Source organism: Haplochromis burtoni, unplaced genomic scaffold, assembly GCF_018398535.1.
Source record: "Haplochromis burtoni strain Fernald_Lab_line unplaced genomic scaffold, NCSU_Asbu1 Contig_144, whole genome shotgun sequence".
NCBI classification, from domain to species: domain Eukaryota; kingdom Metazoa; phylum Chordata; class Actinopteri; order Cichliformes; family Cichlidae; genus Haplochromis; species Haplochromis burtoni.
In genome coordinates, this window is record NW_024582505.1 from 939,610 (window position 1) to 956,216 (window position 16,607).

At 39.2% G+C, this 16,607-nt stretch overlaps 1 protein-coding gene across 4 annotated transcripts in view; it reads right to left on the reverse strand.

Moving 5' to 3' along the window:
* The window catches only part of pitpnm3 (PITPNM family member 3), a 115,567-nt gene that overhangs the window by 38,871 nt on the left and 60,089 nt on the right, over positions 1-16,607 (reverse strand). For all 4 annotated transcript variants that reach the window (XM_014336715.2, XM_005932030.3, XM_014336714.2 and 1 more), the window contains exons 4-8: positions 16,525-16,595; positions 16,162-16,382; positions 5,578-5,767; positions 3,498-3,620; positions 2,811-2,992 (exon numbers count right to left, since the gene is read on the reverse strand). In XM_014336715.2, coding sequence (XP_014192201.1) covers positions 2,811-2,992; positions 3,498-3,620; positions 5,578-5,767; positions 16,162-16,382; positions 16,525-16,595 — 787 coding nt within the window. The remainder of the gene's footprint in view (positions 1-2,810; positions 2,993-3,497; positions 3,621-5,577; positions 5,768-16,161; positions 16,383-16,524; positions 16,596-16,607) is intronic.

A 16,607-nucleotide genomic window follows, 5' to 3' on the forward strand; every position in this document is an offset into this window, starting at 1 on the left:
GCTGGCAGTGTAGCAGGGTTATATGTGCAATAAGACAACATTTTAAATGAAAGTAGAGGTAATCCAAAATCTCTTATGGTGAACAGTTGAATGTTGGGGCAGTTGACTTGTGATCCTTTTTCTTTGTCCACATTCAAATGTAGGCTTGCATGTTTTAACATTCTGGGGTTGTTGCAAGCCCTGGGCCTAAATGACTCAGCCAGAGCAGCTTTTCACCCGGTCTTCACAGTCTGCATCACACTGACAGTTGTTTGAACAGCCGAGTTGGTCTCAGACAGAACCCACTGCTGCTGAATGACGAGATCCATTTGCTTACCAGCAAGCCAACATTTCCCATCAAGTCCTACACAAAGAGGACGGATTAGCCAACAGTCTCCAGCCATCCTTAAAAGCCAAATCAATAGTGCTTTGATTGCTTTCTGATTCTATTTTTAGCTTTTGTCTTCACACACACACACACACACGCACACGTGCGCGCACGCGCGCACACACACACACACACACACACACACACACACACTTAACTTCATTCACAAACAATACACACAAATCTGTATTTACCTGATTTTGCTAATATAAATTCAAACTGCCTTGCAAACATCTGGACACAAAGCATGCCCGTCTTAAATGTAAATGCATCACTCAGCAAAATAAACTCTATATTACTGCATATCCTAAAAATCTGTAAAATAATTAATGGTACTGAAAAACTAATTAATAGCCATACTTGCTGGATATCATGACTTCCATTCAAATTGTTTGCCATGTGCAGTGAGTTTATTGCTTTTATTCTTCCTCCCCTCACCAGCAACCAGTCGCGTCAGATGGCCGTCCCTCCCTGAGCCTGGTCCTGCTGGAGGTTTCTTCCCGTTAAAAGGGAATTTTTCCTTCCCACTGTTGCCAAAGTGCTTGTTGATAAGGGGTCATATGAATGTTGGGTTTTTGTCTGTATGTATTATCGTAAGGTCGGCCTTACAATATAAAGCGCCTTAAGGCGATTGTTGTTGTGATGTGGTGCTGTATAAATAAAACTGAATTGAATTGAATCCATGTTACAACTCTAGGCAAACGTAAGAGATGGAGTGTTGCAGTTTGCAAAGAGATTTCAATGATCAGTGGGCCTAAAGATGAAACGTGCAAATTCATTGAAACGTTTTGTGCGAATTTCTAACATTTCTGCACACACATTAGTGAACTACACCACATCCACATCTTCACTTTGTCTTTGTTTGCAAGAAAATTCATTGCTACAGAAAATAATTCCTGAAAATTAAAAGAAAGCACTCTTGTTTGTGTGTGATTCATTGAGAATTGTTTACACAGTAGAGGTACCCTTGGGATTTGGATGACTAAAACACTGAATATATATTGTTTAAATACATTTTCATGTTAAATTTATTTCTGCTGTCCATAAGATGCTGGAGTGTGCTATAGCTCAATGAGTGTTATTTGGCCCTGTTTTTATAGGAAGTGAAACATTGTTTTTGTTGTTTAGTGGCTGTCCCATCCTTTTTTTTTAAGATAAATCTGACACACATCACATTTGTGGTGGTGTTTTTGTGTGAATGGTTGACATTTTATGAGACCTAATGAGTAATGAACGCATGCTGTGTCATTACTGTACTAAACAGATCTGACACTGATGCCTCCACATCAAGCTAAAGCACCTCTGATTCTGTGATGGGCTAGCCAGCCATTCTCCAAGCAATCTTCACATAATCTCATCTTTTTCTGAGTAGTTTGAATAAATAAGATTTACATATGTTAACAATGTGTTTTGGTGCTTTTTTGTTGGAAATTGTGTCTGTCTACATATCATTGAAACTGATCCAAACAAACAGAGACATCTATGGTAAAATGAATGGTAAGCATAGCGCACCCTCCTGGATTTCCACGTGAGAAATGTCGTGATCATTTGTGCATTATCTCAAGGGCAATTTTTAGTCTGGAATATTGCAAACTACAGGGTGAGAGCCATCAAAAGGGCAATTCTCAATTGAGGAATAATGTCCATGCAAGAGGAGATTTAATAAGCCCTCATGATGACTGTAGGGGGAAAAAAGGCAGACCCAGGCGAGGAGCTTAATCAGGAGTGTAGAAGCAAAAAGTGAGAAGGGGCATTGATGTGAACTTTGTGGCATAACTGTGAATTGATGAGATCCTATTTTCAGTGTGTCTGCTTAATGGTGTAAGCCTAGTAGAGCATGTGATATGCAATGGGAACACTGGTTGCTTGAACTAAGTCAACATGGCAGTCGTTCCCCCTTCAGGCCCCAGTCATATTCACCCGCAGTTCTCAGTCTCCATCACAAACTGGCTGGCAGAGGTACAAACAGGCTATTTATAGTCCAGCAGACTATAGACAGGTAGAGAGGATGTGCAGTCAAGCTGTAAATATTGATACAGAACAGGGGTGACACAGGGCAAAGTATTCCAGACAAACCTGGAAGAGGGCCAGCACACAACATCTGGTTCATCATATAAAGCTGTAACATTGCTGATCAACAATGGCTGCCCAGCAGATACAGATGTTGAACAATAAATAAAATCATCTTTTATGGTGCATTATTTTTAATATCACAATATTGATGAATGTTATGAAAACAAATAAAGAAAACTAGGGATTAAATGGCTAATGGATAGAAAAAATGATGCAAAAGAAAACAGCAAGTCAAAAAGGGCCTGTCCATTTTCAACATTACCCACAATCTAATACTAATAGATACTATCTTAAAAAAACCCTTGGTTTCACTTTATTAAAGACACTTAATTTCTTTAGTTGTGGGTTAAGTTCTTTTATCCTGTTTCACCTGGAGAAAAAGCTGTGCTGGCCAGTGGACGAGGTGTCTCCATCATAAGAGTCGCTCTGTTTACGGCTGAGTGGTGGGCCGCCCTGGCCTTCGTTGGGAGCGGAGATGTCAATGTTGCTTTTGCTCAGCCTCTTGCTAGAGCTCAAACCCGAGCTGGACTCCCCCAGCAGGCCTGAGTTATCCTGAGAAAAACATGCAACCTACTATAAGACCTCAAGTCACGACAGTGGTTACACCCCAGAAATTACACATAACATGATGGGACTTGATCTGTTTTCCCAGGTGAACAGTTAAATGGAGGAGGAGAAAACTATCTGCAAGAGTGAGTCTATTAGATGTGAGGGGATCTTAATGGAAAAATAGGGCTGAGAGGAGGGAGGGAGTACAAGGCTGGGATCATGCAAGGCGTAGAACAGGGAAATAACAAGCTGCTTCAGGATGGCAGTTCGGCACAAATGTCATGATGAATATGTTACATGTACACTGCAGGAACTCTAGTCCTCAGGAATATTCAGATCTCCTTGAAATCCAGCATGGAGTACAAATTGTGACCCAAATGTATGACGAAGGCCCAGGAAAACACAGGTATGTAATTTTGATGTTTATTATCATACATGTCCAGAAAGTGTTTTGTTTCATTAGATGGTAATAGTCTTCCCTCTGCATCATCAGTGTCTGTGTCCCTACCTTCAGGCTCTCAGTGCTATTGTTCCTGCTGCTGTTGTTGGGGCTGCCAGGCCTCTGGTGGTTGCTGAAGCACAAGGCGTCAAAGCACAGAACACCACCCACACAGTCGCCCATCAGGCAAACCTGCACAGAAAATATATGATATAGAGACCCACTACATGAGATTCACTCAGTGATAGTAGAACTGGAGCAATGAATTTAGAAAACAACATATGTTACTGGAACTAGAGGGCATGACGCTGACTTTGTCTTAGTTTCTTATTGTATGCAAACAGAATATTGTAGATACCACAGAATAACTGCCACAGTATGCCATTAGTAAAAGTTAGTATGCAAGGAATTTTAGTGTTTTGTAATTATGTAGTACATTTATCAGTGGACAGCAATAATAAATGTTGTTATGATAAAAAATAGCAGGTAAAAGCTAATAAAATAAAAATTTAAAAAAGTTGCTGTACAGCATTATTCTGCAGCTGTTTCACTTCTGTGAGCAACTCCTCAATTTCCCTTGGGTATTGCATTGCCCAAATATTTTTTATGGAGAAAACATTTCCAAGAAAAGCATTCTCAAAGATACAGTTTATGCAATAATTAGAGGCCCCTCCAAGTTATAATTCTCACTCAGGTATATTGGGAATTTGGACAACTAGAATGTCTCCAGTTACATTAATTTGTTTCAGTTCTGCTAGTCTTTACTTTCTTGCATAGTTGTCTCTGGTTAGTTGTGTCTTGTTTTGAGTTCACAACCTCACTTGCCTCACTGTCTAGATTAAGCTTGGCTGACTCTCATCGCCCTCCTGTTTCCTGTTCCCTGATTACCTCATATGTACATGTAGGTTTATCCTCCTCCATTATTATCTTAGGGTTTGTTTGCATCTCTCTGTATTATTTTTTGAATTCAGTTTCTGTTAGTCTGCCTTTGGTCTTGTATTTTAGGATCTGTCTGCCAATAAATAGGTTTTTGCTAATCGGGCTGCCATGAAGTCCTTTTGTCAGCAAATTGGTTAGTTTATGTACTCCCAGTCAAAAATCTGGACACACTTTGAATTTTTTTTTCTTTTTGTTTTGTTTTTTGTGTGAGTTTAGGTAATACGTCTTTTTTTTCTTGTCAATTAGCCAGTATTTAGGCAATTCTGTGACTACAAAAGTAGCATCTGGCTCAGCAGCAAGCAGTAATACTTGTCACACAAATATCCTTGCACTTTCCTTCTGTATCACTGAATACATCAGTTTTACCAATGCTTGTTTTCAGTGTCTTTTGGAGTTGAAGACATTGCAATTAGTCTGCAGAATTAAACTGAACACATCAATTTATATTATTTTATTTTCGCATCAGTCTAATGATGTTAAAAATATGCAGTGTTGGAACCTGGTAATTACAACAATAGTAATTACTAGGAGAGAAAATGCTGAGAAAGGATGCCGGGCAGTTTTAGACATAAAGCAGGAGTAGAATAAATTATGAGCTTAAACACAACATCAACAAGCATACAGCATACAGTATTGACACACACACACAAATCAAAGATTAACAGGCACTGACATCACTATCTTTATCATAATGGTCCTTGCACTGTTTTGAGGATACTGACTGTTAATGTAGATGGCATTGCCCATTAGCTACATGCATTTACTATTCGTCATTCACCATAAAGTCCTGAGCATTTTCAATTTTTTACCATATAGTGCTTGAAGAACCGAATTGTAACTACATTTAAAATAGTTCACATATTTGGCATTTAAGGGCCCAAATCCAGTGTGTGAATTCAGGTCCACTGTGAACAGCATTCTCACAGATTATTTCCCCATTATGAGATACAGCCCATGACTAAGAGCCTTGTAAGTTGTTATGTAGAACTAAAAGAGGAAATGTGGTCCAATAAACATTCAAGATCTGGTGCTCTCTGAGGGTCTGAGCACCCACAGTTTCCACACATTAGAAAGCCCACTCAAAAGCAATCTTTGCTCCATTGACTTCCATTAAATGGCCTAAAGCCCATTACTAAATGATGAGAGACAAGAGAGTAGCAGTTCCCCTCGCCTCTCAACGCTTTTCTAAATAGAAGAAGGCACTACAGACCTGACCGCTGAACCCTTGACCGTCTTCTGACTGCAGGAAACTGCGATAGACTTGGTTGGCCCGGTCAATGATGGTCGCCACAGCATCCTGGTAGCGTGGAGAGACAATGGCGAGGAGGGGAAGGGCAGCAAGAGGCAGGTGGTCTACGCTGCTGGACACACAGCTCTCATCATAGCTGTACGGGTTGAGACTGGAGGGGGTGATGGTAGGAGGACAGGAGGGAAGAGTTTAAAGAGGAATAGATGGATGAAGAGCAAGAAGGAAGATTTCATAATTATTTCATACCTTAAAAGGTTTTTTTTTACCACTTCATAAAACACCAGCGCAATGGATTTTTTAATGTAGAGAACCACTTTTTTTTCTGAGGTTTTGATGTTTGGGGGAGGCCTGAAAAAAAATCAAGACTGATGAAGTCTTTTGGAGCTCAGTGACCTGTCTTCTATTTGTCACTGTTTGTTTCTACTTCATGACGGGCCTCAAGGACAGCCTAGCTGATTTTTGATAGCTTGAACACAACTTAGTTTTGTCTTATCTGGACTATAGATATAGGAGAGGGTATACAAATAATTTATATACACTGTAGGGATTGGATGAAGATGCTTCTTATAACAGCTGTGCTTATCTCCTTGTCATGTAAGAATAAATGAACAAAAAAGATTAAAAAACAAAGAAGTTAACGATGTCTAAAATCAAAGCATCATCAAGAAAAGTTCCTCCAGTGTTATGTGATTATTCCACATCCATTCATGGCACACGATATCTGAATTTAGCCCAGGTTTTTCCACAAAGCTTGTGTAGGCATAAATGCATTTGTGTGTGGTTATGTGTTTGTGTAGGCAGGCAAGGTGAGAGGTAGAAGAATCTCTAGAAATAAAAATTATGTAAACAAGCAGCTACAGCAATGAGAGCAGAGTGTGCATTTTTACTGAGCGTGCATGCGTGCACACACAGATCAGACGGAACACTTTTTGTGACAGTGTGGGGAAACAGTAAAAGATGGCATTGCCCTGCACTGTCTCCTTGAGCTGCACTTCTGCCACCATCCATCAGCTGCTCTGATTACAGAAAGAACCACCAATGCCACACCAAGGCTGAAATTCTATCAGCAACCACTGATAATTCACAGAAGTTTAAGTTGTGTTTTTTTTTTCTTTTTAAGTTTTCATTACATTTTTGACAACAGTTTTTGGGTACATGCAATTGCTCTACTGAGATACGGGTATCAATTATAATGTTATCACTGTTTAATCCAGCCACTACAGATTTTCGGTCCTGTAAATCGGTAAACAGTTTTTTACAAGCTTTGACACACATCTGTGATATATTTAGCTTTACGCTCCCATAATGTCTGCATATTTTATTTGGCAGACTTTTACACCAGATGTCCTTCTACAACCATGCCCAGTTTCAAACCAGGGATCTTTCACGTGTTAACAGTTACACTAGCTTACTTAACTATTTTATTTAAGATTTATATAGAGAAATTTAGCTCTTTGTAACTCAGCTTGAAAGCAGGCTTGAAACTCATACACTGAATTTATAAGATAAATGCTTAATTTAACATTGGTTTACGTTATTGTGCAGTTTTTGGACAATTAATCAAAAATGAACACACATAGTAGGCTGGATTTGTGTATGGTATTATGGACTGAATGGGTGAATTCTGATATGCAGTTCAAACTGTACATCAGGATGTTGAAATATTATTTAAGTGACGTTAAACATGGCATGGTTTCTGGTGCCAGACAGGCTTGACAGAGTATTTCAGAAACTGATGATGGACTGGGATTTTCTTGCACAACCATCTCCAGGGTTTAAAGAGATCCAAAAAAGAGAAAATACTCAGTAATTGGCAGGAAAAAATACCTTTTTGATGACAGAGGTCAGAGGAGAATGGCCACACTGGTTTGAGCTAATGGGACGGAAACAGTAACTCACATAACCACTACAACAAAGGTATGTCCATGTTCTGGTGGCTTCTTCCAGCAGGATAATGCACCACGATAAAAAAAAAACAACCCTCTAATAATATCAAACTGCTTCCAAGAATATGATATATATATCATATGAATATGATATGTATATAGTAAACCAATCTCAATCCACCTATCTACCTGTGGGATGTGCAGCTGACAAATCTGCAGCATCATGTCAATATGGACCAAAATCCCTGAGGACTGTTTCCAGTACCTCATTGAATCTGTCACAAAGACTTACAGCAGATCTGAAGACAAAAGGAAGTATAATCCAGTACTAGGAAGCTGTTCCTAATAAAGTGTTGGGTGCGTGTATCTGCAGCAAGAGCAATCCATGTAAGTCCTGGGCTTCCAGCAACACAGCATTCAGCTGTCAGCCAGTCACATATACAGTGGATAAAGCCACCTCCACAATTCTCATTGTCACATCAAGCACACTTATTCAGCTTGATTTTAAAAGAGAAACTTTGTCGGTAAATTGGTTTGCTTGTTGCAAAAATCCCTTCATTCTCCGCTCATAAAGCCGCATAGAAAATGCACACAACACAAGAGTTTCACAAGAAAAACAACAGATGTGCCCCTGATTGGTGTTGAAATGCCCCCTGTTGAGCCCTTTCTCCTTATTTGGCAAGTCAAGTTCACATTAAGTCATTTTAAGTTCACATTAAATATCGAGTAGGCACAGCTGAGAAAAAAAGAGGAATATGAGAGGAACAACAATGACTTCAGAATCACCTCTGTGATGGATCGGGGGAATTATGTGTTGCAAACTAAGAATATTTAAATCAAATAAAACCAGTATATTTGTATATGTAGTAAACCAGATTTGTTTCTTAGCTTAACTCCTACTCCTCCTAGCTACATGACAAAATATGCATACAGCTTTTATTGTTATTGAGAACTCTGGCATGCTCTTATTTAGATGCACAAGGCAAACAAATTAAAAATTCAATGCATTTTGATAAAAATGGAAGTTCTTGTTTTTCATGAAAAGTTGAAAACATCTAATCGGTGAGTAGAAGATGAAACCAGAAAAGAAGTGCATCTTCCTGCCTGATATTCAGCAACTGACCAGAGTTGCCACACACATTGAAATGTCTGCAAATTATGACTGCTAACAGTTCGCACAATATAATTGCCATGTTTGAACTTATATATATTATAACTCAAAGAAGAGTAGTTTGTCAGATTTTAAAGAGTTCCACAAAACACTACACATCTTCCAAATTCATGCCCAACAACAATATTGCTGAGTAGATGTACAGAAAAATGTGAAAGTGCTGTGTGAAGGAAAGTGACTGGAGTTGTCAGGGGTTTTCTTTCTTACAATTCTAAGTTATAGAACTAAATCAGTGCTTGTGTGTTTCACCTGTTATGTTTCCAGAAGTTTTGCTAATAGCACTTTTCCACTCTGATGTGTAACTGACAGCAGATCTTCTAAGACTATTCACCCTGCAGTGTATGAACTCTGCTCTTAGGGCAGCTTTCTGAGAGTGTTTCAACACCTCAAGCTGCTTTCATGCAGATTGTAAAAAAAAAAGAGAGAGAGAGAAAAGAGAGAGAATGACAGAGGGGGAAAAAAAGAAAGAAATCCTTTTTAATGTATTCGCTGTTGCTGGAATGGTGCAGCTATCTGCATAACAACAGTGTCACTCCCTCTACAGAGGCCGCTGTGAAATATTCAGTTCAGGCAACTGCAGCACAGAAATGCCAGGATATTACTCAGGAGCAAGGCTTGTTGTGCAAAAACAGAAGAAGTAGAAGAAGAGCTAAAAAAAAAACATTAGGTCACCTCATAAATTGAATCAACATAAATTGTTTATCCACTGCTTGTTTATTGAGCTTTGGAGCTGAGAGAAAAGAATTCCCAACATCCCAGCTAAGTACCACTGTGGGTTTGGTCGAAGCCTTGTAGGGCCCTGATCTTATTAAAGTCGTGTTAACAGATGTTCCTCTCATACACTCACAAAACACACTTGCTTTTGGAGAAATGCAAAAAAACCCTGCGATTAATATTCCAAACACAACTCTACCTCTGAAGAGGTTTCACAAGTCACACGACAGGAACAGAGGTTTTACACCTGCTGCACTGCTCCACAAATGTCAGGTGAGACACTCATTATTTGTGTTGTATAATTACTTGATTATGCAAGCGCTTGTTAGTATTAATACCATGGAACAGCCACTGTTTTACATTAGAAAGAGTGCACAAATAGGATTTGTTTGTATGCGCATGAACCAGACTCTTCTCTATTTTATAAAAACATCCTTGAAGGCTGCAGGTTATTCTCTGCACAACATCCATTCTTCTAATTAATGTCAAGCAATTACTACAATCTTTTTTAAGACAAACATGTGCTTTGAAACAGGGTTTTGCTATCAGACCATCCAAATCCGATCTGTATTTATTGGCTCTAATTAATCATAAAAATGATTTGATTTCCTTTCCGATGTTGGTGATCAATAAAAACAGAGCTGTGATATTAGGCGAATAATTTTGAGAGCAAAACTGACACTTCTGGTTCTTTGGTTCTGGATTTTACAGCTCAGTATAGTGGTGGATGTAGACTCCTAATTAAGAGCCTAATGTAATATAGCAGACCACAGGAATGATGAACTTGGCATCAATCAAACAGCAATGAGATGGCTGATAATTCAAATGTACCACTTGGGAGGCTTTTTGCTCCTCAAAAGAGACGCACCAGCATCTCCCTGACTGACAGACGAGCGTGCCTCATGTCGCTGTGACGTTTCTTCCATCATTATTTAAATTCATGAGTCATGCACTCACGAGCAGTGGCATTTACCTCGTTCAAATCTCCGAGCTCACGTTCAAAAAATGTCAGCTAGGAATATACGAATATATACGTAATATCTGCATGTAATGAAAGCGCATGACTCTGAAGACTCCAATAACAGGAAGCATTTTTTTAAATGGGTAACATCATATCATATCAGCTGTAAGGTTATCCTTTACATTCGAAGTGAGAGAGGGTTTTTCATTTGCCTGTGATTGCCATGTTAAGTTACTTAGTGCCACTTACAATACCCTGCTATACGTACTGAAGTCTTCCTCGACAGTTCATAGTAATGTGATGATGCGATGATGAAGAGCTCCACGAACAAAGCGCGGAGACGATAAAGCCAAGTAAGCCAATTAAATCTCGACCCAGCCTCATCGCACACAGCATAACCTTGAGACAGACTTTGTTATGCTGCCCTTCAAACCTGTCGCTTCTTCCACATAACGGCAAACTGAAAAACTCTGAAGTCACTCAGATTTCCTGCCTAATTGCTCTCCCAATTTCTTAATGCCTGGCTTAGCACTGCATAGCATTTACGCCATTAACATGAACAGCAGCAGCACTCTGCTGAGCCTTATTAATTAAAGACAGGGGGCATGGAAAGAGTATTGGCATGTCCTCAGTCACCAATGGCCAGAATAATGAGCTTCTACCCACCAAACAGAGGTCATTCTCCCTGGAGACGGACAAGTCAAAATCCTTGCAGCTGCCCTCGTTTGGCCTGAACACTGATGGGTGTACAGTGGCACTGAATACATTATATTTTACTCTCCTGCTGCTCAGATTTTAAAATCTGAGATGCTTCTATTTAAATTGAGGCTGCAGAGGAAATCAATTTGGGAGCATTTGTGTTGTTGCTGTTAATTGGATGTGCCATGGTGCTGTAATATACGTTCAGAGAGCTTTCCCAACTCGTTCCGTGTGGGATGTTTTTTTTCCAACTGTGTTTATGGATTACGCATGTGTTTCTGTGACGCTCTGCTCCTCGTCAGCACTCCAAGGTATGTTCATTAGTACAGTGGAGCTAATAATAACTGCTCTGAGCCTTGTGGGACACAGTAGCTCTTGTACACACAGCAACAAGAAAACTGAAAAACATGTTTATTCTCTATGGGAACCTTATATGGTACACAAGGAACTACCAAACGGAGTCCAAGGTTTGTTTGTTTATGTGAAAGTTTCTCTTTGAGGCGCTAAGAGGTTTTGCCACCTCCACTCCGTGGTGTGATTTTCAGCCAAGCTGTTACCCAGAATGAGAACAAATTACCCACACTGCAGTAATTCCTTTCTGTGTGGCTTATTCCTAAGATGTTTATATTGGCATCCAAATAAATGAGACTCCAAACACCCACAAGTTCAGCACTATCATTAGAGAAAACACTGTTAAATGACAAAAGTGCAGTTGACTGAGTGCTGTGCCTTCATGTTTGTAGGCATCCATTAATCCCTACTGACCACACATATTGTGAGAGTATATTAAAGACCTAGAGCCATCTGCCCAAAATAAAGTTTTATATATTTTCACTGCAGATCAGAAATACATATCAACTTCAAACTGCTATCAGGCAATTGTAAAAAAGATTCAGATAAAGAAGAAAAGCTAATCTTTTCTCACTATACAAATACATGAACTTTGACGCAAAAAGTGTAGTTTCTCAGTGTCTTCTCTCCCCATGACAGCGAGAGCAGCAGGGTGTACTACAAAGCAAGATCACTGGCTTAGTGAACCATGTAGACCTTAAAAGCCAGAGTTTCACCTGGCTGGATCACCATGGTAACTCAATGCATAACCTAGTCCAAAACAGGTGATGTTCAGAGTTTCTGTTTGAAATGGGCTGGAACCTTTTTTTTAGTTTATTAACAGTAGGATTCGCAATAAATAAAGTGTGACATAGATTCCCTGCTTCGGTTTCAGCAGCACATACTGTGTGTTTTACATTGTCTCTGGAATTTCCATGTATTCAGCTGGTGACCCAGTAAGTGGATACATTTTTATGTTTGTCTTTTTAAATCTGCTGCTGAGCCTTCTTTTTTCATACTGCTGGAAAAGCAGCTAGAGCACAAATTAGAAACTACAAAAACATTTGCTGCGACGGAATATTAGGGGCACATTAGGGGAAAAGAATATTGTTGATCATTTTGAGAATAAATTTGAAGTTTCAAGATTAAAGTCGAAAATGTATTTTGAGATGTGAAGATTGCCGTTACTGTTTCACAACAAACTGCCATGGCTGCTCTACCCTTTACAAAACCTTGTTTAAATGAGTTGGTGAAGCAAACTGATCAGCCACCTTGTGATAAGACATACATATCTGTATTGCACCAGGATATCACCATTGATAACCTTTCATCTGTCCATTTCAAGCCATTCCCTTTTGTGATAATCCACTCATCTGCATTTGTGTTTTTCTGCCTGACCACAAGCATCTTTTCAAAACCAATTCTGAAGTACGATTTCACTAACTCAAAGGGTACAGCAACCGTGGCAGTTTGTCTTGAAACAACAACTGTAATCTCCATATTTTGACTTTTTTCTCAAAACTGAATTACGATTTTAATCTTGAAACTTCAAATTTATTCTCAAAACATTTATTTTTCTTAATGTGGCACTAATACTCCTTCCTAATTTGCAAGCTGTTGGATCAACAGGATAAATTTTACTTTGATCTGACAGCAAACTAAAGATTTTCACATCTCCTGTATTTGGCAATGAGACAAAGTTGGAAATGAACACACTGAGTAACCTTTAATGCTTGTGTGTCTGCAGTCTTAATCTCTCATGTTAGAAACAAACAGCAGCACACCGAGCAGAAAATAAGTATAATAACTATTTATTTCACCTGCACTTGTAATGATCTAATCAAAAGGTTAAAGATTTTTTTTTTAGGAGTATTACTATCTTGTATTATTTTGCAGCAGCAGCATCGGATTTTACTGTTATTTTTCTAGATCTTTAGAGAGCTCTATCACCGGTTCTTCAGATGATGCATCTGAATGGAGCAAGCCCTTAATTCTTAAGTTTTATGCAGAAAAGTCGAACGATGTGTCTCACGCTCACAATTACGTGAGTGAGCACAGTCTCTGAATCAAAAAAGCCTGCGTTAACAAAGAATGATTATAGTCACAAACGTGGTACTCATCGTCAATTAAACTTTGATCATAACAGAGACAATAACAATAATAAACAATAAAATAACAGAGAATAAATGTATGACACATGAATAATCCTAAATGTATTAGTATGTGTGCGTAAATTGTTTCTTTAGTTATACATTTCTCCATCTCTTAATTTTATTTAATTATTTATTTATCTCCCAGCAAAGCAGCTTTGGTTGACACACTGTTGCAATAAGAATTGTTTTTTAAGCAAAATTTCATGCGTGCCTGTGTGTCCACACGCTTTCAATTATAGACAATCGAGACACGCAGCCATATAACTCAGTTCCGCTCTACTGCAATGGGAAACTGTTGTCATGAATATTTTATCTCTGGATGTGGTGAAAGCAAAGCAGACGTCAAGCTGCTGAGCAGCTACACAACTCAAATCTCTTTACACTTGTCTTGCTTCCAGTCTGTACCTCTCTCCAGCTAGCATCAATCACAACGCCAAACAGAAGCCTCGACTTGACTGCTAAACACATTCTTTCAGCCACGGTGATTAGTGACAAGTCAAACAAAAAATATCCTCGGCATATAATTGGGGAGCCGTGAAAACAAAGTGACGCTGTCAGAGGCAAAACTGTTGACCACTGGGACATGTGACATTAAATGTAAAATGAAATTATTAGTTACGCTTAAGCAGCCGTCTGAAAAGACAGCAGTTCAGACTAAGGAAGGAGAAAGTCATGCTTTTGCCGCCTATATCTCCTAAACACCATCCAGCAGCTTTCCATCAATTTCAATTGCAAGGAATAAGAGCTGTGAGTGTTTATGGAGATGTTTAATATATCATAAAGAAAGAGTCATCTGCTAACGTCTGTTCATTACCATGTTAATATAACAATGTCTACAATTAACCCCGCCCCCTTGAAACTGAAACCTGAATGCAAAGTAACAGTAGCTAATTAACCAAACAGATCATTGCTTGGAGAGGCCTTAGAGGAAACTGTATGAAGTCATTTAAGCATTCATTTTATCCACTAAGAAGACACCTCTACTATTAAAGGGGAGCTTTAACAATTAGAAGCAACATTTAAAAAGTTTAGGGGTTATATTTTCCACATGATCACATGCTTATGGGGCCTGAGAAATGCCCTGAGCATGCTAATTAAGACAGAAGTGTGGCTAACCTTCACCACCTGAGCAGCACTGGGCATTAATTCCTGCAGACATGCACATTCTTCAAGCATCTTCTTCAAAAATACAGAATTAATTGCTCCTTAATTGTAATTGAAGCTTTCAATCAAAATAGGAAGAAATTAAGATAAAAAGCTACAGAAACAGGACAATTACCTTATGGAGCACTTGGCTTTTTCCCTTTGTTTTCCTTGTCTAAAGAACCGAGCTGGAATGCAGCAACAAATTACAATGTGACAGCATGAAACTGCTCAGCGTCATGCCTCATAATCATTGACTTATTCATCAGCTGACAAGTGAAATCACAGACTCCTAACTCTCTCCAACACACTTAACTCCCGTGTGTAAACTTGGGCAGGTTGTGAGAGTAAGCCATGTTAGCTGTCATTCATTTTTTAAATATGGAAAGTGGACCATGAGTGTTCATGTCTCACTCATAGTCCATCCAAATGTTTACGCATGTGAAAGAAAGAAAGTTAATGCAATAGCATTAGCATTAACTTTTCTTCAAGTTACATATCATTGATATGAGGAGCTTTGGTTTATTAGTGTGTCAGTGACATCTTTCATTTATTCACTAGAGTATGGGTGTGTAGTGATATTAAACATGTGACCCAATATCAGCTGTTCGGGAAACTTGTGGGTGAAGCAAGAAGACAAAACTAAATAAACTGACTATCTGCTAATATTTATACTAATTTTACTTTTGAAATGTAAATTTTAAAGGTGTTCCAACTCATTCTAATGCCTAATGCACTGACACGCACAGGACCTTTTACAGAGTTGTCATTAATTTACAGTCTGCAGTGACAGAATCAACAAAATAGCTGATTATAAAATCTGGTGTCACTTTTCCCACAGTGTTCATCCATTCTACTTAACTTCATATCATTTTAGATACTTCATATCACACTAAGGTGTTTATCAGAGCTGCCTGAGGCCACTAGTTCATGTTGTCCTCCCATCCAAGCAGCAGAAGGCACATTATTCTATTTAAGGTGTGAAAGGCTGTGTTTCCACATAATTTATTTCCGACAAGAAATTGTACTGGCAACTGAAAAATTCTGGTTCACTGAAAGGGATAACCCTAGGAGTTCTTAAAAGTGCCTTAGCAAGGTCTGGGTCACACGGAGCGTGAAATACAGCTTTTATTCTCATTCAGTGGTGAAATTCGCTGCACGGGCGAACATCACTCTTTCCAAAAATATCTCCTCATTTGATACTTGACTTCAGCTAATATTTTGGCATATTTTTTTTCCTCAGTCTTTAATTTTCGGTAGATCTGGAAGCGGTGAAGGCCACAGCACATGATTCACACCATTTTCACATTTATCAAACTATTCACCATGCCTCTGTGCCTTTCTCCAGTTATGTTTTGCCATTGATCTGTCACCTGTTTGGCTAAATATGAATGAAAAAGAATTAAATCATCTGGATTTTATCCAGGTATGCAACACTTTAAAATGTCAAGAGTACATGAGGGCGTGTGGTTTAGCATCAGCACTTACTTGGACACCAGAGAGAAGGCTTCAGCACATACAGCTGGACATGGCACCAGCTTGATCATCACGTGTTCGGCAGCAGCTTGGAAATGCGCCCGTGTAACCTTGTCGAGCACCGAGGCCAACGTGGCCACATCGCCAGCTTTTGTGCTGGGATCTCCGCCCGCTGTGTCCAAGATGTTTCCCCCATGCACCACAAGTATTAGCACATGGGTCTTACATTTTCTCTGCAAGGGTGTTGAAAAGGGACACGTTAAACAAGGGAGTGAAAGGGAGAGAAAAAATAAGGGCAACATTTTGTGGAAGGGATGAGTACTCCTCCATGTTATTGGCTACTAGTGAACAGAGGCTGTTTTGTAATGGTCCTACCTCTGTATCGTCCACTCCTTCAATGCTGCTCTGAGGGGCACAGCGTGGGCCTCCCAGCTGGTACAGACCCTCTGTATTGCATG